The sequence below is a fragment of the Euprymna scolopes genome, chromosome 32, assembly GCF_053919585.1.
Source record: "Euprymna scolopes isolate OS-2025 chromosome 32, ASM5391958v1, whole genome shotgun sequence".
NCBI classification, from domain to species: Eukaryota; Metazoa; Mollusca; class Cephalopoda; order Sepiida; family Sepiolidae; genus Euprymna; species Euprymna scolopes.
Window position 1 is genome coordinate 6,290,758 of NC_136513.1, and position 27,587 is coordinate 6,318,344.

The 27,587-nt window shown below is 32.8% G+C and overlaps 1 protein-coding gene across 3 annotated transcripts in view; it reads left to right on the plus strand.

The window, feature by feature from the left end:
* Positions 1-27,587, plus strand: part of LOC145256196 (formin-like) — a 154,059-nt gene that overhangs the window by 98,657 nt on the left and 27,815 nt on the right. For all 3 annotated transcript variants that reach the window (XM_080114806.1, XM_080114807.1, XM_080114808.1), the window contains 5 exons: positions 92-165; positions 2,381-2,564; positions 7,464-7,556; positions 14,622-14,673; positions 20,047-20,196. In XM_080114806.1, the coding sequence (XP_079970932.1) occupies positions 92-165; positions 2,381-2,564; positions 7,464-7,556; positions 14,622-14,673; positions 20,047-20,196 (553 nt within the window). The remainder of the gene's footprint in view (positions 1-91; positions 166-2,380; positions 2,565-7,463; positions 7,557-14,621; positions 14,674-20,046; positions 20,197-27,587) is intronic.

Sequence of the window (27,587 nt, forward strand, 5' to 3'; positions counted from 1 at the left end):
TATACATTTAATATATCAATTAAAATCTTATTGGTTAATGTGTAAACTACACATAAGTTTTGAACATTGTTTTACTTTGCCTTTCTTGCAGGTCACATGAAACGAGGTCAAGCTGATGGCTTTGGACTTGAAATTCTAGCCAAATTGAAAGATGTCAGAAGTAAAGTGAGTTTTTACTTTTATTTTTTGCCTTAGATGGGGAGGAGTCTATAAATATTTGATGATAAAGAATAATGTTGAATTGAACATCTTGTTATCTGAAAAAGGATTTATTCAGTTTATGTAATGTATACATTGTACATTCTTCAGATATGCAAAAGCTGGGATAAAAAATCTCTCTTTGGACTTGGAAGATGTGGTGCACTGAAGAAGAAAACGGCTTGTTTAACTATTTTAAAATCAAGCTTTTTTTCTTTCACTGTGATACTATGAACATCCCTCCACCCCCACCCCAGAGTGTGTTAGGAATTGATTTATAACAAAAAGGAAAAGTTGTCGAAAGTTTTAAAAAAATCCAAAAAACATGACAATGGTTAGAAATAATTCACCAAGGCACACAAAAGCAGTTAGAAATGGGATGGATGGTCAGCTTCCAAGATGGCCAAGTTATTTTCTGCTTATAAGTCACTCTTAGACAAGTGATCGGATATAGGATTTCTGATTTTGAATCAATAAATTTAGGAGAGAGAGTTAGTTTACAACAATTGACCATGGTTTGCGGCTTAAAGCAGATTGAGGAGAGTTTTAGCAGATGAGATGAAGTGATCAACCTTCATGAAGTGATACATTGACAGACATCTATTCACAAAGTTTGGGTGTCCGTTTATCACACACACACACATACACACACACAGAGCACAACTGATTTATACATGATGTACAGAGTTGTTTTATTTTGTGAGTTTGTGTTGATTTATTTTTTTATATGCTTGTGCTCTTGGCAATCGCAAATGTGAAAAATGATGAGGTGGTCAGAACGAGAAGAAGAGTAGAAAACCATAGAAAACAATTGGGGGTTGGTGGTTGTGGAGAATGACAACATGGTTCTACATCACCATTGCTCAGGTCCCTATTTTACCCCAGTTCAAATGAGTGGCTCTCTCCCTGAAGAAGTGACATTCACTCCAGATCTGAAATGAAAGACGTATATCTTGTGTGTAGCTAAGGTAGCTAGAAAAATGGTTGGATAAAACTGATTTCACACAAAAGATGTTCCACTCTTCATTTGTTTTGATCAGTTATCATTATACCAAGGTGATGCTGATAATAGGCCTTGCATGTATGCAACTAGAGTCCGCAATTTCAGGTGAACATGAGTGAAACTATTGCTACTAAATATTAATTAGAATCTTTTAAGAAGGGACTTAATATCATGACATTGGTTAATTACCAACAGTACTTATTATTATGAAGAAGAAACATTCTTTTTTATCAAAAAATGCAAATGGTTGAAGAACAAAGTACTTCAATTATCGATTATTAAAAATGAAGAAATCAGATTATTTCGAAACATTGGGAACAATTTTGGATGATATTGCAGAAATAATGAGTTAAAATTGTATAAAAAGATACAAAAAATATGATCAGAAAACAAGTTTGATATTTGAAAAAAAAAAAAAAATTCACTTTTTTTTTTTTGCATAACTGAAAAACAGATAAAAATATCATGAAACAGACAACAAACTAATTGAGAAAAATATAGTTTTGTTCAGAATATAGTTTTGAAGTTTATACAATTGTCCCTCTTCCAAATCAATACCTACAACAGGCCTAGTTACCTAGTTATATTCCAATAAGGGAAATAGTTTTAATATATAGAAATTTAACTAAAATCAATTAGTGAGAACCAAATTCAATAAGGAACTTGTTGGTAATATTGTGTAATTAATAAATTAATAACTACACTTGTTGTTGTTGTTATTGTCGAGGATAGCAGCAGCACTTTAAGATTATAAGAATTATTGATATCTTTTTATTCCCCATAAATGCAAATGTCCGAAGAACAAACAAAAATCACTTTGACTATTGTGGATTATAAAAAGTGAAGAAATCCATTTATTCACTAGAAAATAACATTTTTGGATCATATTGTAGAAATAATTGGTTTATTTGTTTGCGTTAATTGATTAAACAAAAATATGAACAGAAAATAAGTTTGATATTTTATGAAATCATGTATTAACAAATTCTGAAAATATCTTCATAAAAAATGAATCTAAAAAAAAAAATGTTTATAAAATCTTTGCAAATTATCTTTTTATGGTGTATTATTTGGCTTTGTTTCACACATATGTATGAAAAAAGAAAAAAAAAACAAAGCTACTTCATAGTAATTTGATAATGAAATGTAAATGATATTTTTTAATCTATTTTACTACAGGATAACCGCACTAGTTTTCTACATTATGTGGTTAAGCAGTATGTGCGGCAGTATGAGGGTGATGATGCCGGGTCTGAAAAGGTCAGCCTGCCTGTACCTGACCCCAGTGATATAAACCAGGCATCTATGGTTCGCTTTGAAGATGTTCAAGCGGAGTTAGACAAAATCGGTCGAGATTTTCAATGTGAGTCATTCATTTTAGTTTTAAATCTTTGGAAATATTAAGTTTTATAGAAAGTTAAATATATTTGAAGCATCATCAATTTTTAAATATGATATTGAATTTTGTGACTAGTAGGGCTCCCTGGCATTGTCTGGATCAAAAGTGTAATCTGTTTTTATTAAAACTTATCTGTCTACCTCTCTCTATTCGTTTCTCTATCTTTCTCTCCTCCACCCCTTTTTCTCCTTCATCCAGCTCATTCCTCTCTAACTGGACACACACAAATGCACACGTACAGACAACTGCTCTTTATATAATAGATTACTTGAGCAATGATTCAGCATTTTTTATTTTCAAATTAGTAGATAATAATTCTGAAAAATCAATCTGTTCCTAATGAAACCTGGCCAGTTGCTCCCCTCAGAGAATGAATAATTTTTTCTAAATTTTAAATATTATTCATTCAGGGCAACACTATACCAACTTTGTAGGTATTTGTTTTGTATTTATTGACTTTAGATGGATGTACAAACATACAAGGCTCATTTCAAAAGTAAAGCTTCCTATTGTTTTTTTTTAACGTGAAAAGTTGAAAACTACGGATATGGAAGTAGTACCATTAAAATTAACAACTTTTTGTGCTCCAGAATTTATTTTTCTATATAGTCACCACCATTCCCAATGCACTTTTGCCAGAAATTCAATGATACATGCTGCTTCTGACAGGTGTTCAGGACAGGGATTACTTTCTTACTGTCAATATCTGCAATAAAGAGATGAATCTTTCAAATCATGAATGCATGTTCAGTTATTATAGTTTGGTGAAGCAATTTGCAATCTCTTCTGATCCATTCAGGGAGAATAAAAAATAGGAAGCATTACTTTTTGAATGCTCCTTGTACATACAGACAAATACCCTTAATATAATAGATTATCATATAAAAAGAATGGAATTTGAAAATGGGTTAAGCTGGTTCTGAATAAGTTCACTGCGTCTCACATCAAGGTCAAACATATATACATTCATGCTGATCAACAGCTGAGTCTTTGACACGCATCAACCATATTCCAGGTTCTGGCTGTGAACACCAAAAACGCTGAGGCCAGTCGTCAATTCCATGTCTGTCTTCATTATCCAATTCATGCCTTTAGTTTCTCAGCTTTGTACTTCTTCCAGTTGGTGAGTGTGATTGTGACTACCAACTTGCTTATCAGGGTGTCGAAGAACACGATTAAACCAGAAAAATCTCCTTTTCAGATTAGTCTGTGATACTAGTAGTGTGCAATTTGGGATTTGGTTGTAGAAGCAGGTAGGTTAGATGTGTTGAAGATCTAGAATGTGTGAAGATCTTTTTTGTACAGGGGATGAAGGTCTCACAGCCATACAGCATTATTGCATGCATCAGCTCTCAGTATTTTCTCAATTTTGTTTGAAGTTTTCTTTCTTGTTGAAACAGTATTCAGAGTTTTCAGATGAGATTTTTAGAATAATCTGGATTTATAGTTATGTTTGACAAGCACACACAACATACGTAGATTTTTATTTGTACACTTTTTAGAGTGGTTCTTAAGTAATTTTAAACTGATTTTAATTTTTTTTCAAAATGATACTCATCTTACAGAAAATAAAACTACCAACTAATGATGGGACGATTCCAATATTTTTCCCTATCCTAATACAATTACCGATTCTGTTTTGAATTCTCAATTCTGATTCTTTTATAACCTTTATATATATCTATAAAAGTGAGAATGTGTATGTGAGGACAATTTTTGATCTACAGACTTGAAACTTGATATATAGAGGATTCAGACCCGTGGAAAACTTTCTAATCGGTTTTTATCTGAAAAAAAGGGCTTCTAAAGGGTCAAAATTGCAAAATGAGTATGGTGGGGGTGGGGGTGGGGTGATCAGATTTTTATCTGTTTGTCAACTGTTTCGCGACTGCGCATGCATGAATTGTTCAAATGACAGCTTCCTTATGTTAAGAATAAGTAGGTTTGAAAATACTATTTGAAGATCGTGGCAAGCTGGCTTAATGGTTATTATACTTACTGTCTTTAGGTTTTGTTCTCAGCTCGAGTATATTTTTTTTACTTTCAAGAAATGAACTGTTTGAAAAAATAATATTTGCGTGCACATGTCTCAGTTTCTTTCTGTTTTTTTTTTTACCTCATTTTTAAATTTTTTTAAAGGAATTCAATGTTATGTTTAATATCAGGCAATGCCAGATACATCTGCTAGTTTAGCTATAAGTTGTTTTCATTTTTATATTTGGATTACTGTAAATACAGATGTAATATATGCAAACATAAAAATACAGCTGTGGAAACGTGTTCTATAAAGTTTAATTTTGCTGATATTTTAAAATTGAGAAATATTTATTATTTTATCATGAGCGCCACAACAGAAAATTTAAATTTTGAATAAAAATAAACAAAAGAAAAAATAAAGATAAAAGGATCGTTTTTGGTATCAGAAAATAAGCACAATATTTTTGATACCCCAAAATGTTTCAGATTTTTCTGATTCCCAATTCTGATAATCATCCTAACGTTATTATCAACTAAAATTACTAATTGTCATATTAAATTTTGAGATAATCTTGAATTCTTCAAATCTAGTCTGGTGCTATCCATCTTGGAAATCATGACCTCTCTGGATTTTTTTCCAAGCTGCATTTTAATAGCAAGATGTCTGATGGTTAATTTCAGTTTCCATTTATTTGCTTCTCCACAAACTTTGAAATAAGGTCAGTTTTTAAAGTGGGGAAAATCCAACAACCCAAAAAGGAGCACTTTGGATTGAGACAATAATAAAAATTGTCTCGTTCTAGAAGGATTAATCATCCACTAATCTAGAATGGAACAGATGAAGTGTAATATTAAAACAGATACTACACTTCACTCACAAAAAAGAATAATTGAGTGAATCAGTATTCTGTTATACATGCATAGTTTGTGCTACAATTTATTGGGAATATAGACATATAGCAGATAAACTCTATTTTCGGGTTGTTAGTCCTCGATCCAATTTCCACAGTGTTAGGTTTTGCATGAAAGTGTTGCTGTCCTTCCACATACAGTGATTGATATTCTCAAATGGTCAACCATCAGGTACCGACCAGTACTAGCTCAACATTGCTTGACTTTGGTGATCTAACAAGATTTGATGTGTCAGTCTTATTATTCCTGACTTTTTTTTTTTTTGTAGTGTCTTTTTGATTTATGCAGCTTTAACTTGTAGCATGGATCTTGACTTTGATAGGATATAGACTATGACCACATTTTTAGAAATGAATCAAGATTTGTGCTGATAATTAAAAAGGATATAGATAGCGAATGATGAAAATGGATGGAAAAATATTAAGAATGAATCACCATTTACCAACTAGTTGTTGTGAATGAATGAGAAAAGATAATGATTAACAGACAAAACATTGATATAAATTTACAATCGTATGAAAGATATTCTCAGTGAATTGTTTGTTTAAAAAAAAAGCTAAAGGATTTTGTGTTGTAGAATGTTCACAGTGCGTATGATTATTTTTTTCTGTCATTTTTAAAAAAATCATTTTACTTTAGCAGTTAGTTTGAAGAGATAAAGGGAGTTAACTCCTTCTGGAGCCAACACTTGATTTCATTATGGTTTAAATTTATATCCAAAGGCTTTTTAAGAGTAGATGTTATCTCTTGTATGACTGCTATCTGTACTTCACTATGGCTTGGTTTTTTCGGGGATTTTGTCTTGGTGTGAATATGTGCGGGTGTGAGTTCAGGAAACATAACATATTGCATGTATGATCTCTATTTGGCCTATTGCAATTCGATTTTGATAATGTTAGGTTTTCCATGGAGGTGATGCTGTCCTGCAATATACAATGCCAGATATTTCCAAACGGTCGCTCATTTGGTACTGACAAATCTCAACATTTTTGATCTAAGAAAAAACATGATTATGCCACATGTGAGTCTATATTAAGTGCTGTGTAGTACATGCAATAGTGGATAAGCATGAAAACAAATGAGTAAACATAATAAAACAGACATTTTTAAAAGCAATCGCTATTTTAGTTCATTCAAACGACCTTAATCTTTGTTGTAGAAAGACCTTTATTGAAAAGAAACAAATGGTTTCATAAAGAGTGTTCAATTTGGTCATTGCACACATTTTTTTTTCCATAACTATTCTTTCGACACACAAAAAAGCTGCTACCTTTAAACTTGCACATGACACAAAATTGAGATGTTTGATGATATTCTGCTGATTTCACAAACCAATAAAAAAATCCTGCAACGTCCTTGATTTTTATGATCTCTAATATCAAAACTCCAAGGATCCTTGAAGATGAGAAATCAACTAATTTGACACAGGATAAATTTAATAGTCTTCCACCTGTTTTTATTCTCCCTACATACTTTTATTGCCTTCTCTTCTTTCATAGTTGAACAATTATTCCTCTTCCCTCTTTCATGACGGACACAGGCACCCACCTACCTACTTCTATTTTTCTTTGCCTCACATTCTCTCCATTCTTCCATACTCCTTCTCTCAACCTCTTTCGGGATCATTTCACTATATAAAAGTATCCGTTTCTTTTCAATAAGCCTTTTCGACAACAAAGATTAAAGTCATTTGAACCTCCCAAAATATTGTTTACTTTTGAAGATGCATCTGTGTTATCATTTTTACTTGCCTGTTTCCAGGCTTATCTACTATTCCATATACTAAAAGTTCCATTTTATCTGAAATTTAATTTCATGTTTTAAACTTTCTCACAGTTATGATAAAGACTTTTCTTTTTATTCTTAGTAAAATATTGTGCAACCAAATCTTTATAAACTTGAAGATACTTTGCTTTGGTGATGTATGAAGAGTCATTACTTTTTAAACATTTTTATGTGTTTTTTCCTTTTCAGCTGCTGAATTGCGATCAAACAAAGTTCTTGAATCTTCAGGAGAAAAATTTCTCCAGCCTTTCAAAGACATAATGACAGAATTTTTTACCAAAGGTAGAGCTTCAGACCATTTTTTATTTTTAAACCTCTTTTTTTCTGATTTTTTTTCTTGAATTGTCAAGTGTGAACTTGCCATCACATAAGAATGAATGACAGAATTTTTTGAATTTTCTGCAATATTTTTATAATGGAGCTTTGGTGCTAGCCTGTAACAAAAACTATGTCACAAATGGGAATTTCTTCCAAAAGATTTGTAATTTTAGTGTGAAAAAAATAAACAAAAAAACAAGGCCATCACACTAATGAAGAAACATTTAGTTAAAAAGTAAAATAAAAATTTGATTAAAAAAATAATCAATTACTAATGGATTTCGGACTAATGTATTATCTTTCAATGCTCAGTTTATGGGGAGATGGTAGTGTAGAATAATCAAATTACCCATATGCAAAAGTATTTAACACATTTACTAATATTTAGTTGTATATCCTCTATTCTGCCTTGTAGCCTCCAAACACTTTCCATAACTGCCTACTAGTTTCTTACAAGCACTTGCTGGTGGTTTCAGCTATTCTTTTTCGCAAACTTTCTTCAATTCCTTGATATTCTTGGGATCTCTTGAATGCATCCTTAACTTAAACTTTTCCACAGATTTTCGATGTAACTGTAGAATACTAATCCCATTATCCTTAAACCATGTTGTAATTATGCTTGGGATCATTGTCTTGCTGGAATTTAAAGTCACGGCCTAATCCTAATTCTGCAGCACTCTTAAACAGACGTGTTGACAAAATCTTTGTGTATTTTGCAGCATTCATTTTCCCTTCTATGATTTCCATTCCCCTAACTCCATATACAGAAAAGCAGTTCCAAATCATCACACTTCCATTTCCAAATTTTAGTGTGTGTGAATGGTATTAAATGCTTTGAATTATGTGCCCTTTATTCTCCATACACGGGTGCGCATGTTTCTTCCGAAAAGTTCAATTTTTGTTTCATCTGACCAAATAACTTTGTTGCAGAAGTTATGTGTTTCACATTGATATTTATAAACAAATTTCAAACGATCTTTCACATGTCTAGGATTCAATAATGGAGTCTTTCTTGGTCATCTAAAATACAGGCTTGTGTGATTCAATGATTGTGTCCTTGCTACTTCAATACCTCCTTCGTGCGAATCCTTCTGAATTTCTGAATGAGTCAGAAATGGTTCTTTGTTTATGTTACAAGCAATGTAACGAGCAGTAACATTATTTAATTTACATGGTCGACCACTTCTTAGTCGACTTTTAGCATTACCACCCGTTGTTTTCCACTTTCTCATGACAGTCCCAACTGTATTCACCACCAAATTTAGGTCTGAAGCTATTTTCCCGTACCCCTTTTCATCTTTATGCCTTGCTATGATTTCTTGGTGCATGTCATTTGTCAATTTCTTTGTTTTAACCTTTTTAAAACAGTAATGAAAGAGGTAACCTGCTCAATGTCTAAGAGCTGTTATCAACTGACCTGTAAGGAGCCGGAACCCTGGGGTGCTTTCTGATTGGTTGAAATATTGTAGCAAGATTGACTGCTTAAGAATGAAATTTTACAGTGTATTAAATACTTTTGCATGTGGGTAATTTGATTTTTCTTTTAATATTTGTCAAATTAGTATATCTTCATTTCTGTTTTATTTTTAAATAGATAATATCTGTTCTAAGATTGAATGTAAATTTCATTCAAATTAACTTATATTTCTTGAGAAATCCCCCAAACAAAAAAACAAAAAACAAACAATGGACCAAATACTTTTGCTACCCACTGTGTTGCATTGTATAGTAACTGTCCTCCAGCAAAACCTTACAATGGATGTCAAGTGGCACTCTCTACAGAGAACCTACATTTATTATTGCTGAAACCACTCATCTTAAAAGCATTGGTGGTTAAGCCTTGATTTTGGGCAGCTATTATCATCCTCTTCTTATCATAGTGGAATCATCGTCTTTTAAGCTAGTATATTGAACCTTCCTTATTTATATATTCCTGGAATAGTTCTTCCAGAAAATATTTGGCATGTTGGTCCATTCTTCTAATTTTCTTTTACTACAGAAGGTCTTGGTAACATATTTGAATTGTGAAACCACATCTTTTTGTTTAGATGAGTTAAAAAAATCCCTCAAAACAAACCGAAAACAACAATTACTTCTCTTAGTTATTTATGCTAACTTGTCAGTGGGCATCATTAAAAACAATATAGTTGCGTTCCGCGAACGTAGTTATATAATTGGATAATTACTTCGCAAACACACTAATATTTGATGTTATAGCCATGGATGAAAATCCCCACTGTCTGCTTACCCGAATTTAAAAAGAAGAGGAAAAATAATTTTTCTGCAAATTAAAAAAAAAAAAAAAAGTGATTTTACAGAAAAAGAGGTGTAAACCCGGGTGGGAAATACGACAGTTAAAAGTAAAACAACAAGAAAACTTTATGAAATGCTTATTTGTTATTGCGGATTATTAACGTACATTACAAATTATAATAAATGTAAAATAGTTTTATTTTTATTTAAGAAATTAAACTAATACGTGTAGTTTTCAAATGATGCCATTGCTAATGAGTGATCTGTTTGGTTTGTTTCGATCAAAGGGAAATAACTCCCCAAAGATTTACCTACCCTTGAAAGTATATAAAGAAAAATAAAACGAACATGCGACAGTTAGAAGCTGGCATCCGTTTCGTAAACAACATTTCTGCGTCCCTGTTATTCTTTTCTTTGAAGCATTACACCCGCGAGCCGGGGATACTTTTCAACATTATAGATTTTCATATAAATCTTTTAAGATAAAAACGACATATGACGTCACTCTGTTGTAAAGTCGTTACATTTTATAATATTTTTTATAATAAAACTCTAGTCATTCTTTTCCTTAATTTTCAGTATAAGCTAATCATTTTCAATAACAAGCATTTCATAAAGGTTTTTGTCATTTCATTTTTAACTGCCGTATTTTACAGAGGGGGTTTACATACATAAGCATCATAAAAATCACGCAGTTTATTTCCCTTGTTTTCTTTCTTTCTTTCTTTCTTTCTTTCTGTTTCTCTCTGCTTTTTTTTTCCTGTCTTATTCAAACGATATTTTTTACTCCTTTCTTTATCTCTTTTTTTTTTCTTGCTTGCTTTGATCTCTCTTTTTATGGTGCGTCATAATTGAATATGATCAATGTTACAAATAAGCAAAAAACAAAACAACAACAACAACAAAAAAAAACAGAACAAATACACGATTACTGAGTATTATTTAAAATGTGGCTGTGTGCAGTTATTAAACAAAAATAGTGTAAAAACGAAACACGAGAAAGATTAACTTGAGATTGAGATATACGCAAAAAAATTATTCTGGTTTTTGTCATTTTCAAAAATGTTAAAGAACTCAATTTGATATGCCTGTTTTATTAAGGAATTCGTAAGATTGATTTTATATCTTAGAAAAGTCGGAAAAATACAACCCCCGCCTAAAAAAAAAACAAAACAAACAACAAAATCCCCCCCCCAAAAAAACACTTAGGAATACAAAATAAAAACAAACAAAACAATAAAAAAGAACTCCAAGACAAAGGCAATGGTTACTTCCCTTAGAATAAAAGAAAAAGTTAAATTGGAGTTATCTCCCCTGTATTTCCAGGAATTCTGAGGTGTATCTTAAATACAAATGAAATGCTCAGGTGCATTACAACTCGTGAAACATGCATGTTTCACATGTGTATAGGTGGGAGTCATAATGTGTATTTTGGGCGATATTCCGGGAAATATGAGTTTTAAAAAATGCAAGTTTGTTCTATGCTTTAGCAATTTTGAGGACGTAAAAAATGTTTCCGAGAAATGGGGGCTATGCTGTTTTCTAATTTCGTAGGTATGCCACATGTACTAGGCCTTTGACAAGACATGAAGCTACTTAATATAAGGAGCTACCCCACCTCCCAACCTATTGCTTCAAGGTAAAAATGGATAGCCAACAATGGCCAGATTCTGACTCCCAAACATCAATTCTTCTTAATTTGTCAGAAACATCGCTCATGGAATGTGATGAATAAAGAACAAAATAAGAGAAGCTAGAATTATGAGGCTGCTAAAAGCAAACCCCTTAACCTTCTACTCTCCTTAAATGGAGATAAGAAGATACTTTGAAATGTTGTTTGTAGGACGTGTTTACTAAATCATTTGCTAAATGGTTTATGGGAGATGATTTTCCTTTTGAATGAGCAAAAAATGGATCTTTTTGATAAGTCTGTCTAGAATGAAATCCGTCTGTGGTTATAATCAGCTGACATACTTCCTAACTTCCGGCAGAGTGCTACCAGAAGCAGTGTCAAGGCAAATCAGTTCCTTCGCTTTTTTCTGTCACACCTTTATCTCCCCTGTTCATATACCCTTTTTTATTACATTTTTCCAATTTTTTTTTTTTTTATAATCATTGAAAAGTTTTTTCAATCTTATTCTAATTAAGAATTATTGAATTTAGTTTTATTTTTTTTAAAAGAATTATTGGAAACATTTTTAAACATTTTTTAAAACTATTTTGGAAATATGTATTAGCTGTTTTTTGATGATGTTTGAAATTTTGTTATTTTGATTTCAACAATTTTATTTTGATTTCGATTTTAATAATTTTAATTTTATATTTTCATAAAAAACTTATGTTTAAAATTAAAAAACAAACTTATTTTTATAATTTCATAAACATATATTTGTTATAAAATTTAAAAGAAAATTAAAACATTTATTTTTTTATTTTGTTATTAAAAGTGCAAATAGACTAATTGTGTAATTTTTATCTGCATAATTTGGTTAATTTTTATTGTATATTTTTCAATAATGTCCTTTCCTTATATCTTATTTCAATAAATCGCCTGACAGTAGAAATACTGAAGAACAATAAAAGCAAAAGAACTATTTGCCTTGTCACTGCTTCAGATGGTGTTGCACTGGAAGTTAGGAAGTACGTTAGTTGACTATAAACCCATCTGCATTAATCACCATCTACCATGGACCAAACTGCTGTTTATGGCACTGATTTGAATAACATCTCTCCTTTTAACTATGCAATTTGTTTGTTACCAAATTATTAAAATTATTTTTTAATAAGATTTTGTAATTTAAATTCAATGTTTCTGGCATCGTTTGATCATCATATTATTAATTGAATCAAATTGTTATAAAACTATAATTTTGTCATTCAGGCAATGTTGTTTTAATCTATAAAATTACTTGGTGTAAATAGTTTCCAAAACTTTCAGTCTTTTAATATATGTGAAGATTTGCTAAAAATTTAAAAGTCATGAATGATTTTCTATTTGATTTTCAAATTTTTAAAGGGTCACAAAATAATATATATATTTTTTAGCTATTAACAAAAAATTAAAATGATTGACTTATTCATGAAGAAATAGAAATGCATTATAGTGAATTTAATTTCTTTATAAAATTTATTTAAATAGTATTTTTAAAAGATTATTTCAGTATTTTATATTATTGCATTTTTTTATTTCTATAAATATGACTAAAGTTTGATAAAATAATAATGTGAAATTCATATAGAGGCAAAACGCACACACAAGTAGTTAAACAATTTATTAGTATAAAGATTGCATACAAAAATTGCTAAATATTTTGTGTGTTGTAGAAGAGTACAAGGTGGAATGATAAATTTGTCGCTCTAAAGAAAACAACACTTCAAATTATTTTAAAACTTTTATTGAAAAAATCAATTCAGGTAACTTGATAATGTAGTAGAGCTGACATCTAATCAATGTAGCCGCCTTCAGCCTTAATCACCACCTTGATATGGGCCCGGAACTTGGAGCATGCCTTTTCCACAAGTGCCGGTGGGAGCTCAACGAATACTTGGCGGATGGCGGCGATCAGGCTGGCTTTGGTGTTCTGGGAGGTCATGATCATGTTGTCGATATATAACCAAATGAAGTAGTCTAGTGGGTTCAGGTTGGGAGAGGAGGTGGAAAATCATAGTACTCTTTCTGGGTCTCTTTGGACTTGTAGGTCAGCGCTGAGTCCTGCTGCCACACTCAGGGTCTGTTAACGACCACCTGATTACATCAATGGATCACCACACTCTTCAACACATCCAGGTACACTTTGGTGTTTACTTTCAAGCCAACTTCGAAGATGTGAGGTGGGATGATGTAGCCCTCACTTGAAACCACACCCAAAGACCATAACTGTGACCAGAAACTTTAAGCTGTATCCTCAAGTGTTGAACCGTCCGGATTTGTATTTTGAGGGTGCTGGTAATGTTCCTGTTGTCAAAGCTTGGATTGGTAGAGAGCATGAGTTGTACAGCGGTGCATCTCCGAACATTGAACATTGTGTCGCTTTCAGACATGATAGAAGGCTCCTATTGCTCTTGGGATTTGTACACAACTGGCCAACTATTAAATGGTCTGCAACAAAAAAAAGAAAACCAGTTTTCATCAAACGGAAATGAAATCATGTCGTCTTTTCTATGGTGACAATTTTATCGTTCTATCTTCTATTTAATTTATTGAAAATAAATTTCATTTCATATAGCATCTAAAGTCATCGGGCATTTTTTAAACCATACAGCAAAAAAAAGGTTACCAGAGGCAAGATGAGTTATTCTTCTAATCATGGATAATTTGTATTTTAACTTATTTTAAAGCGTTTTTGGTTCAAAACAAATCGAGTGTCTAATGCCAAGTGTGAGTGTTCACTTCAGTTAGAACGAAAAATAAAACATAGCTTCCACACTAACGTAATGTACTTGCAATAACCCTTATCCCTGAGTGGCTTCCGGGCCTTGATAAGTGGTGATCACTGTGTAAAAAAAAAAAAAAAAAAAAGCTTCCATAAGCATTGCATAAAGACCCTTAATAATCACTCAAAATTTGAAAATTAAACGAAATATTGGTAGGACAACATTACATTTTCACATAATCAATGACATTGGATTCTGACCATCCAGTTTGGAAATGTAAAGAAGAATGAACCCCGAAAGTGACCAATATGAAAGAAAGGAAGCAGAATAATGATATGAAATAATATTAATGTATTCTTTCATGTTTAGATTTGAAAATTTCTTTTTCTTTTTTAACTTCAGGAAAGCAAGAACTGAAGGATCAACAGGAGAATCTACAAGAGTGTCAGAAAAAGTAAGATTTTCCATTTTTCTTGTACAAATACTTTGTTGGCAAAGAACGCAATTTAGTACTGGTACAGCTTTTAAATGAGACAAAACAGACTTTAGCTGACACCAAATTACGTAAATGGCCGAATCAAAACAAATCAACATTGATATCCAAATAGGCTGATTTTCATCATGTAAAAAAATAAATACACTCACGATATGTTTTTCCTTTTTTTTTTTCATGACAATTGATTTACTTGTATTTTTTGACAAAGAAAATCAATGACCCTTTAAAAATATTTTATGGGAAAGTTATATTTTCTTTTTTCGATAAATTCTGTTTTAAAAAAAAATTTTTTTTTTTAGGAAGACCGAAAAAGAACACTAAAAGAAATAGTTATTGGTTCCCTGATTTATTGGAGAGGGACCTATGTTTTCAGTTGCGTCTGTGTGTCTGTCCGTTAGTCTGGACGATTGCCAGATAATAGTCCATTAGTTTTTCCTGAAATTTTGCCACAAATTGTATTTCATTAAATAGATGTGCACAGTAAAAAAAATTTTTTTCCAAAATTCCTGTTACACTGTGGTCAACTCAAATATACATGTGTTAAGGCTTGAAACTGCTCCGTTATCCATTTACACTAGGATTCAGTGTCCTCATGGGCTCAAGAGGTAAAAAAATGCCCCAAAATGACACGTTTTCCCCCATAATTTTTGATCCATTCATTAGATTTTTCTGAAACTTGGCCAAAATGTGGCGGCCATTATTCTTAATATAAATTCAGTATGGGTGAGCCTGGCAAAATTTTAGTTCGTATCTCTCTGAGACTTTTAGGGCTAAAAAAAAAAAAACATGCCTTTTTTGGAGCTCTTTTTTCATATTACTCAAAAAACTTGAAATGTATTTCTTTATAGTGGTTTTCCATGGTGCTGAATTCAAATATACATGTCTTAAGGTGCGAAACTGCACCGTTTGTCCATTTTCACTGGGATTTTGCTTTCCCAAGAGCTCAAAAAGGATCACAAGAAAAGTTTTGCATGGCAGAATTTAAGAAACAGATGTTCCCAATGTTGACGAGTGCGACGATTGAATTGCACTTGTTAGAAGTGGTTGGGGCAGTACCCCGAAAGCACCATAATGTCTTAGGACGCCCAGGCACCATGATTAGGTCAAAAAGAGCAAAAAAATGTGATAAGTTCAAATCAAATCAATTTTTAACTATGACGGCAGTAATATTTGTTTTTAGGACTAACTTAACCATCACACTTCTCACATTCATCATTTCTTCACTTTTTTTGTGGTGTCATTTCACATACAACACCAGAGGGGGATTACACACGTGCTGCTTGTTTTCCTTACACCAAAAGAAGACAGAATTATCATTCTTTAGATGGGATCCGCTATGACACTTTTAGTGATAAAAAAAATTTGTCTTTATCGCAGACTTTAATCATGATGCTCTAGCAGCATAAATTTCTTTAAGATTATGTTTTTTCCTTTGGTGATTATTAAAACGATAATGTGTATCATGAAGACGTAACATGTAATAAATAAAACAATTATTTTTATACATTTTTTTGTTTTATTCTTTGTGTACTGGTACAACATTTGAAATGGACAAAAGTCAACTGGGTTAAGGTGTTAAAAACAAAAATCAAATTTTTGTCCGGTTCATTTCTAACCGTCAGGAATGTTAAGTTACTAAATTTACAGGTAAATTTGTTGTCTGCTTCTCAAGCCTTCTGCTTGGCTAAGTGCTTCAGCATCTTCCGGATATTTATGTAAATGACAAAAAGATGCCAAACATAAAGTCAGTTTTATCTCATTAAAAAGTTGTACTAGCAGCACAATTTAATTGGTATATTGTCCGTTCTAATTCTTGGTGCAACACAAAATTTCCTACTCTATTTCCCAACCGTATCAATTACTCAAGTTCTCTCTCTATTACCAACTATCCTGCTTATGACGCAAACCTGTATCCAGTGATGAGATCCAAATATGCAAGTTTTGAGGATTATATAATTATTATTTAGTTGACTTTATGATGTCAGTGGATCCACTAAAAAAGACATCCGCATTCAAGTTTTGGAGTGTACTTAGTTGACTGAAAGTTATATGGAAATCTGCCCTCTCAGAACAGATCAAGAAAACGTTTTTTTAGGGCCGTAGTAGAGATGGTGCTGCTTCATGGTTCACCAGCATGGACTCTCAATGAAAACGAGAGTAAGTTAGATGGAACTTACACTAGAATGCTCTGGGCAGTGTTGAACATGAACTGGAAAACACACTCAACCATTAGCTGACTGTATGGTCGGTTGCCCAGGATTTCTTCAGTAATAAGAGAAAGAAGAACATGATATGCCGGACATTGCTACAGAAGAAAAGATGAGGTTGTCATTGATGTGGTATTCTAGGATCCTAAACACGGAACCACTAAACTAAGAAGACCTGTCAAGATGTACACAAAATTATTGACAGAAGGCATTAGCTTACAACTTGAAGATTTTCCTAAGGCCATGGAAGATAAAGACCTGTGAAAGGAAAAAGTCGATTTGGTCTGGGCAATCTACCTGATACAATGATGATAATGTCTGGGTGGAATTTATATTCTTCTTTTGAAAGCAGTGAGTTTATACCCAGAAGTCTAATACCTATCAGCCTAATAAATCAAACCAAGTCTCTTATTAGGGTTTTATTTACAAAATATACATATGCAGAAGACATTAATCTACAAATGGTTTGTATACAAAATAGAATTTATTAATTATTTGAAAACATAAAAAAAAAAAACTTTTATCCAAATAAATGTAGTCTGCATCAAATAACTCAAAAGCATTGTTATCCTGTAAAACCAATCAATCAATTTAGTTGCCATTGCCTGAAGTGATAGTACCTGTCAGGATCCCTTCTATGAATTAAAAAGAATATTGGAAGATTTTAAATAAGAATTCAGAGTTGAATATTTTGAACTTTTAAGAGTTGGAGTCAGAATTTTTAGAACCTTAGACATTCCAATTCTTCAACCTTAGTGTAGCATCCTTCTTAGTTGCTATTTTTTCCAGGTTCACTCTGAATTGAAGGGGTAGTACATGTCTGGTCCTTTCTATGAGCTAAGTAGAATTTGTTCGAGGCAGAATACTTAACTTCGTCAGACATCTTTGGGCAAGGTTTTCGCCTCTATCCTACCTCACTTTCCACCTTTTCTTCTGCCTGTCCTGTTTCTAAATCCTATCAACTAAGCTGTTTTATCAGTGTCCAAACTGTTGAGCTGTAGAGAAAGACAGATTCCACCACCCTAGCTCTAGTGGAAAACAGATTCAAGCACTCCAATGGAAAAAACTGAAATGGTCGCACTTAAAATTGTCAGAGAGGGAGAACATTCATCAAAAACGCACCAGGTTTTGTTTTTTGATAAATATCTCTTTTTTTCATATGACTTAACAATACTGATATTTATAAAAAATAGACATTTTGTTTTTGTTTCAGAAGCACCAGATTATTGTAGCAATCCACTTGTATTGTGAATTTGATGAGTACAGTCAAGTTCTGTTGGCAATATAAAAATTTTTATATCAATACTTTTGGGGAAGTTTACTAGCTGTAAAACTCACATTCACTAATATTTTTGAGAAAAGTATAAATCGTCTCCTACTCTTATTTTACCAGATTTATATGATATTAGACTTTAAATCCTTGGTACAGCAATGAGAAAAGAAAAACTCTGTAATCACACATATGATCATGTAACTCTGTGATGCATGACACACCATGTACCTCTACAGATATCACCTACCCGGTAGAGAGAGTGGGTCTTGTGTGCCACATGTCCTATGCATGATACCAAATTAACAAGGTGGGCAATGTGTTCACGTCTATATTATCACCACTTTTAAATCTGTCTTTGTTAACCTGTACTACCTTTTTTCTCCCATTTAACATATTTCCCAACCATATCTACTACTGAAGCATTCTGGGTTTGATACAAAACTGTATTTAGTAGTGAAGCCCCAATTTGGGAGCTTTAAATTTGGGAGCTTTAAATTTGGAGAGCTTTAAATTTGGAGAGCTTTAAATTTGGAGAGCTTTAAATTTGGGAGCTTTAAATTTGGGAGCTTTAAATTTGGAGAGCTTAGTCATGTGTTAGTTACCACTATTCTCATGTCTACTCTTGTTCAGAATTGTGGTACCTGTCAGGGCCCCATCTATGAATGATGAGACTGGAAGTATGAGATGGGTAGTTGCCAGCCAAGTAGAGATTACACAACCCATCATGGATGTTAACCAACAGTCCAACGACTAAAGTCAAGGTGAAGTTTTCTCAACTATGTCTAACCACCAACAAGATCTCAGGAAGAGACTAGACTATAACTTTGGATAAGGCTGCTAGAAAATGGTTTCTCTCCTAATGATATGAGAATTTCCTTTTCTGACGCCCTCCCTCCCAATTTGGAAGCACTCTTGCTCCAATGAAAAAATGGGTTGATCAAAAGTTACTATGACCAGATAGTGCTACAAAACTGACCCAAACATCTGTGAATGTGGAGAGGATGACTGTGATGCAACACAGCCTTGTCTGCCCTCTGATGTTTCCAGCCTGCGCAGCTTGAATGATTTTGCACAATGTAAGAATAATGCAAAGAATTGTAAGAACACGTGCTTCGAAGGCATACAAAGAAGAATAAATCTATAAATTACAAAGTATATATTGTTTACAGACTGTTTACAACAATTATGATTACAGACCATCTGAAACATTCATGTACAGATGAAGTGTGCACGGTAACAAGCAAGATAACAACAGCAACAAAGTTCTAGTAGTACATAGATTTGCAAATCTGTTAAGATTTACTATTAAAAGCAGTTAAATTTTGTAGAGTATCATTGTCGCACGTGAATAGGTGCACCAACTATTAGCCCTTCTCTTTTGGACGTTTTGTAGAAGAGTCTGTAATGTAATTGTCCCCACACTAGCTATCAAGCTCCAGCCCCTGTCCCATCACTGCAATGTTGCATCTATGTACTACAATGGAATAGGCTCCAATGAACCTGTTGCACTTGTACCACCTCAGACTAAATACCCTTGGCTGACTTGACAATCAGAAAAATCCCACCCCTTTACTGTAAAGGTTTCCAAATGCTGGAAGGTTTTCTACTGATGTTTTTTTTCTCATGCTATTTATCTTTGTAATCCCCTCACCCTCTGCCCTACTTACTGTTTCCCCAAATTGTACCAACATGCAGAAATTTAAATCAAACATCTCGCTGCACAACTCTCCACTTAGAATGCCCCAGTGGATATGGCCCCTAATTCAAAGTAGTCCCTTATGTCTCTGTGGATTTCAAATAAATAAAAATAAAAGTAAAAAGAAATTGACTGATATTTGTTGTTTATTTTAGGTTTGACGAAACGGTGCTCTTCTATTGTGTAAAACCTAAAAGTGGGGAGAAGGTTGTAACGGCGGGATTCTTTTTCTCACTTTGGGGTTCATTCTGCAAGGATTTTAAAGATCTTTGGAAGCGAGAACAACAGATTGTCGTCAAAGAAAGGTGAGTGCTGATTTCTATTTTAGTCATGAATTAGACCTTGCCCACAGATTCTGCGGATGATGTGAGAAAGTTTGATGCAAGGATGCACGTAGATGGAAACATGGGGATAATGTAACATCGTACATATCAGCATGTGGGAAAATATCAGCAGCAGCAAAAGAATGGCTGGCTTGCAAAGAGATTAGCAGCAGCAGTAGCCAAAAACCTGCATATGCAAATTAGGAAGTATGCGCGAGTTGGCACGACAAGAAAGAAGAGAAAAAGGACACCACATGTTCAGGAGAAGTGAGCAAAGTGCACGCCAAAGAAAATGGACGTGTAAAGTCGAGGACGAGAATGGGTTAGCTGTGGCCGGAGGAAAGAGAAACATGAGCCAGGTGAGATGGACGATAGCGAGAGACTTTTAAGTGGTGTTTACACGGAAAGTAATGGTGATAAAAACTTTTGTTAAAAAAAAAACGCTGACCCGGATTTAAAAAAAAATTTTTCTTCTTATTTGTACATAATGACAATATGATAATGATTCATCAGTATATCTGTTCAAATCAAAATCAAAGAAATACAGTGAGACCCACCCAATAATCCCTCACTCCCATCCCCACTATATACAACAGAATAAAAAGTAAAAGTCAGCTGAACTGTTGACTGAGAGAAGCTCTGCCATTCGCTAATGAAAACATTAACCTGTGGGAAGGAATAACAATGAATCTGATTGGTTAGTTAGCTAAACACCACATGTATATAAAACACCTGGTAACATTCCATTCACTTTAGCCTGATGAGTTTCTATGAAGATGTTATGTGGAAGCCTCTGTGTAGCTTAATTGCCATTTATATTTCATAACTTCTCTCTCTTTCTCTCTTATATATATATATATATATATATATATATATATATATATATAAAAACTGATCAATGGAAATCAAGTAGGCAAAAAACTGAAAAAAAATATTTATTTAACTTGTTACATTCTAAGTAGATTGGACGATTTTAGAAGCAAGAAAAATTCCAGTTTCTTTTTTCATTTTCGTTTTTTGTTAGACTATTCTTTAAGATATTTTTGGGAATTTCTTCATTTTTCTTGCCTTCTATGAAGTGTGAATAGTTTTTGAAAATAGCTGACCCTTTCTGATTTAACTGCTAAAAGAAATTGTTTTTGTGCGAGGGCATGAACTCCCATGTTTGACCTGTTTTTGCTTTAAATGTACAAAGAAAGGAGAAAAGAAGGAAAACAGATGTTAGTTTGTTCAATCACATTGTTTTTTATTATCTGTCATGATCTGAGATTTAATATTTTATTTGTATGTTTAGTTTGTGAAATTATTTAATTCCATTTTCACTGTTTTTTTGTTTTCATACAAATTGAATCTTAATATGATTCATAACACATTAATGATCAAGATAGATTTAACTTTTTTAAATCAATAAAAATCTCAGATTTGGACTTTGAAAAAAAGCAGATGGAAACACAATTTGGTTATAGGGCAAAAAACTTTACTTTCATTATATCTAAAAGAAACCAAAAACTTTTAATTTGAACACATAGATCTTTGCAAAAACATAATCAATGATATCAAATTGATTTTTGGTAGCTCAATTAGCCACCAACTTATGACCATTCAAAGTTTGTTTGAAATTAGAAAATTTACAATCTTGTGTGATGTTAGTGTCCAGCAGCCAAAGTTCACAGTGTATAACTAAAAATGCAGGCTTGAAACAAAATTTTTTTTTACAAATGCATCATCTCATCTTGTATCTGAAATTAACCAAAATAGAAGCAATAATTATTAGATCAAGAAAAATCCCATTACATTGTGAATAAACAAAATAAAAAATGACAGGGTTGACTGTTCATATAGTTCATCGCACAGTATAGATCAAGATCTTTTTTTTTTCTTTTAATAGTAAATCAATAAAAACAAAATTCTGATTCGAATTCTGTAAAAACAGATGGAAACGCAATTTAATAATAAAGTAAAAATTTAATTTACTAACGTTTTTGTACTTGGACTTTTTTTTTCTTTCTGAAAGACAAAACCCTACATTAAGCCCACCATATTGATGGGTGTCTCATTTTCTTTAAGATGTGACCGTCTTTATATTCATGTTGGCACACAGTATTGTGCTCATTAAGTTGAAAAATAAATTGCTCATTACTGAGAATAGTAACTTAACTTGAAGTAACCGAAAAAAGAAAAGAAAAGTTTTTAATGACACAAGAGAAAGAATTAAACATTTAGAAAAGGTTAAATTTTGTTTACATGAAAATTTTATCAAATTAATCCTTTTTTTTTTTTCCTCAAGTTAAATGAGTTTTTACAAATTTAAACTGAAGGGAAATTCAGTATAATTTATCCATTTTTGAGCATTAAACTGACTACTTGTTGACACCTACTACTACTACTACTACTAAATACTAAAATAACCACTATCAATAATTCCCCACACTCTTTATCTGTGCCTAAACCTAAACATAGATTCCATGAACAAAGCTTCTTTCTTAGAACTGCGCACCTCTTCCGTTTGCCTGCTTTCCAGCTGACTACAATTTGATTGTCTTCAAGTCCAATATAAACAAATTCTTGATGAACCGTCACCACCCCTAGGAAATCCAATTTACAAAATTTCCACTACTTATGTTTACTACGTTATAATTACATTGACTAATGTATACTCATTAACCCTTATCCTCGAGTAGCCTCCGGCCATTGATAAGTGGTGACTTCTATGTTAAAAAAAAAAAAAAAAAAATGAATAAAAAAAAAAAAAAAAAAAAAACACACCCTCAAAAGCTATTGGGCAGTTTTTCTTCAAATATAGCATGAAGAGCCCTCAGATACCATATGTTTCATTGAGGGAGGGGGAGATGAATATTAAAACACTGTGATTCAATAACAATTATAAAAATAATTGGTTAGAATTGCACCAAATTTTGCATAAAATGCTTCCAGGATGCTGGATACAAATGGAAATAAGAATGCTAATTAAGATTCTTAAATTAAGCCCTAAAAGCTCTCTATAGATGTGAGACTAAAAGCTAACCTTTTGTTGGGTAGTAGTAGCAGCAGCAGCAGAAAAATCTTGTTAATTTCTAAACTGACCTTGTAAGATTTTTTTCTGGGTCACCAAAGTCATGATAGGATAATATAAGATAAAGTTTGATTACTTATGGAATGCTTGATGACAAATATTTGTACATGACTATGTTGTAATCTGCAGGGAAGCAGTCATGTGGTAGCATTTGATGGTAAACCTTTGCAAAGAAGCTCTGTTGGTGAAAATTCCACCTAGTGCTAGGTACACGGAAGAAGAAAGGAAGGTGAAAGAAAGACGAGTTTTTGCAGTGAATATCTTATGAGGAAGAACCATAGATTGTAGGTTCAGTAAAGCACCTTCCACAGAAATAATGAGGTACTTCTGCAGTTTAAATCCTGTTTTTCTGTGAGACTCGCTCGGCAATGCCCGGCAAACAACGAAAACCACTGGATTATACAGAGTGAACAAAAAGAGATGCGAACAAACGGCCAAAAATTGGAAGGAAAAAAAAGGAAAGAGGGTATTTTTTTACTACTTAACCCCATGTAGTATAAACACCCCCAACCTCCCAAAGAACGGCCCATATTAAGAACAGCTTTTGGAATAAACACCCCAACCTAGGAAGCCGTTCTTAACATGGGGAGTTTGGGGGTGTTTATTCCAAAAGCCGTTTTTAGGGAGGATGGGAGGAGGACGTTTATACTACACTGGGTTAGGTCGTGAAAAAATACCTGTTTAAAGGCTGGTTAAATGTATTAGGCACAAAAAAAAAATAGATTATCATTTTGTTTAGGGGTCAAACGATGGTGTGTTATGTTGTAAAAAATACCAAACTAACTTTTCATACACAACAAAACAAAAAAAAAAATAGAAAAAAATATTTGTTCACTAATTCAAAGAAACAAAACTTTTATAACAACAACAACAAAAAAAAAACAACAGAAAAAAACAGCTACTAATAAGAAAATAAATAAAAAAGTAAAATTTATAAAATTATTACGCTAGGTTGTTTTTTTTATTTTCTTTCTTTTTTGTTCGTTTTTTTATTGATTTCATTCGCTTGGTATAATTCAGTAGTTTTCGTCATTTGCTGAATGAGACTCATGGAAAAACGGAATTTAAACTACAGAAGTACTAATAACGATAATTATAGGTTCCTTGTTTTTATATGGTTTGTTTGTAATAATCTTCCCCTCCCCCCCCCCATCCTTTAGATTTTTTATAAAAGTTTATTCTCTTTTTCTCTCTCTGAGGGTAAACCTTCTTTTTTTTTTAACTTCTTTTTTTTTAACTAAAAGACTAAAACGTTGAAGAGTTACAAAAACAAGACTGGTATCATTAAAATAAGTGACTGTCTATACTCCAGAATGTATTTTTTAACATAGTTACCACCATTCTCGATGTACTTTTGTCAGCGATGAACAATGCATCTGTCATAAAAGCATGCTTTATTATTCACATCTCTGTCATCACTCCAAAATCAACAAACCTATCTCCTAACTGTGCTGACATCTACTGCATCAGTTCTATGAACGTTCAATAGGGCTCGGTAAATGTTGATCAGTTCATTTATTTTCTGCATGGACGAATTTAACAACGTACCTCTGCTTCTAATGCATGTCCATGACAGGGATTGCTTTCTTAAAGTCTCACACCACCAATATCTGCTTTCAGGTCATGAATGCATAAGTTCAGTCATCATAACATCGCAATTTGTAATCCCATCTGATCTATTCAGGCAGAATAAAAAAAATAGGAGGCATTACTTTTGGAACGTACCTTGTATGTGTATATATATATATATATATATATATATAGTCATCAACATACAGTACTTATTCGCTGCATCACAGCTCATCAGGGTGGCTAGACTATCATCTATCCTTAGCCATGAATTGAACCTACAACCATCTAGTCAATAGTTGACAGTTTTAACCTCTGGCCCATGGAATCGGTGCTTGTACATGACTTCATGAAATGTCCATTTATATAGACACCCGCCCACCGCTTTTACAGTACTCGACCTGCTTGTTTATTTACAAACAGAACTTTGCAAAACGTGTGTGTGTGTGTGTATATATATATATCCAGGGAGAATACACACACACACACACACACACACACACACACACACACACACACACACAACGGGTTTTATTTCTGTTTTCTCTTTCTCTCACTTTGTTTTTATCTCCCTCTCTCTGTTTTTGCTACTATCTGTTTCTTTCTCTTTATCTCTTTCTCTTTTTCTTTCTCTTGCTCTTTCTCTGTTTATCTCTGTCTTTTTCTCTTTTTCTTTCTCCTTCTCTTTTTCTTTCTCTCTGTCTCTTTCTCTTTATCTCTGTGTCTCTACCCTTACATGGCCACCTGTTCTTACATTTCTACTTCCAATCTTCTCTCTTAATGCAGCCTACAAAGTTTGCAGAGTTGTCTTATTATTGGCTTTGATTCACCTCCCCTCCAGCTCCCTCTCTCTTTGCCTCACCCCCACGTGGTCACCTGTTTATACATTCTCTCCCATATGCAGAGTCTGCAGAGTTCTCTTTTTACCGGCCCTGATCCTCCCCATCTTCCTCTGTGTTCTATTATTCGAGGACACATCTGCTCTTGTTAGCATATTTAAAATGGCTCTACAGGGACAATTCTCCATCTTCTATTTTTTTGTTTTTTTCTGTTTTTTCTTTTTTCTTATGTCTACTAACCCAGTTGCTGAACACCAGAAGACTTTGGAGGTCCACCATATGGTTTCCTGCTGCTCTTGGGGGCTAACAGTCTTTGGTCTCTGTTAAATGTGAACCAGATGCCCCTCTTTGCAACCAGTCGCTCTCTCTAAATCTGTAAGAGACTCATAAACCAGCCACCTTACCCCCACCGCCCCCACCTTCATAGTGTTTTTTTTTTCTTTCTTTTTAACCAAGATAGCAGAAGCAATTTTTATTGTTCAGAAATATGTATCTGGTGTTTGCATTATATATATATATATATATATATATATATTGGAAGTTTTTTAACCTTTAAAACTATACAAAAAAAACATTTTTTTATCATTCGTTAGAAAACTATTTAGTCATTTAATCACCTGTAATCAATGCATCAACTTACTCTCTCGAATTCACTATAGTCCTAATGTTAATTTAAGGTATCATCAGTTGTTTACCATGAAACACTGTTTCGGGGATTTAAAAACAAAACAGTATATTAAATCATGGTTCCCTAGCAATGTTGATCAAACACCACCTGAATATATAAAACTTTTTACTCATTAAATTCGGCCAAAAGTTATATCCTGTTGACTTAAAATGAATGCTTTATGTTAAATTGATGGTTGTATACAGTGAAGTTTGTGCTCATTTTTGCATTAAATACTAATTTCTATTAATCTTTAACTGTGCATCGAGCAGATATCATAATACTTAGTTCGCTGCACCTTATCATAACAAAGGTCCATACAATATTTCAGCTAGATCGGCTCAGTAGTTTCTGAGAAAAAGTGAAATGAATAGACAAACTAAGAGAAATCTAATATAGAAGAAAAGAATATATATATTAGTAGACGAGTGTGCGATCATTAAGAAGGTTCCAAAATTGGAGAGTAATATTTATTGATAAAATATTACAGAATATCAGAACAATATCAGTGCCGTCTGTTTCAAATTCAAACAAATTGGATTTGTAACTGATCTCCTTTATCAAACTCACTTCAGCATTCGTTTATGGCTAATTCTGAGGAGGCCGACATAAACGGGCTGAAGAGAGTCTGGTAAAGCAGACCAAATCATGGTTCTTCTTTGGTTGAATTTGAAACCAATGGTATCAATATTGTTTTGATGTTTTGTAATATGTCTATAAGGTGGGTTTCTTGTTCCATTTTTCTTTTTTTTCTGAATACGTTCGATTTGATTCATCAAATTATCGTCAGGTTAGCTTTAGTCTTGGTGTGTTTACTGTGTCTTTTACTGTTGATTTGTTTTCAATGGTTTGTAGTTTACCACTTTAAAATGAGCGTCTTTAGTGATGTTGTATTCGAATGTGATAATGTGCAATGCATGTACAAAATTAAAAATCGTTCAATGGCTAAGAATTTGTTAATACTAAATTACTACGCTAGACACTTTAAAATATTATGACTAGTCTAACTTATATACATCAATTGACCTAATACTAAATGGACTATTCAAAAAATTGAAATTAAAACTGTATCATCTAAAAACATTCTATATTATTTAATAAAATTTTTCCAAATAAAAACATTTTTATGCCTAAATTACACACAAAGAAAAATACTCATTCCAGGACTGATAAAATTAAATCCTTAACTCTTTATGACCTGGTTGAACTAATTCATTCAGTCATA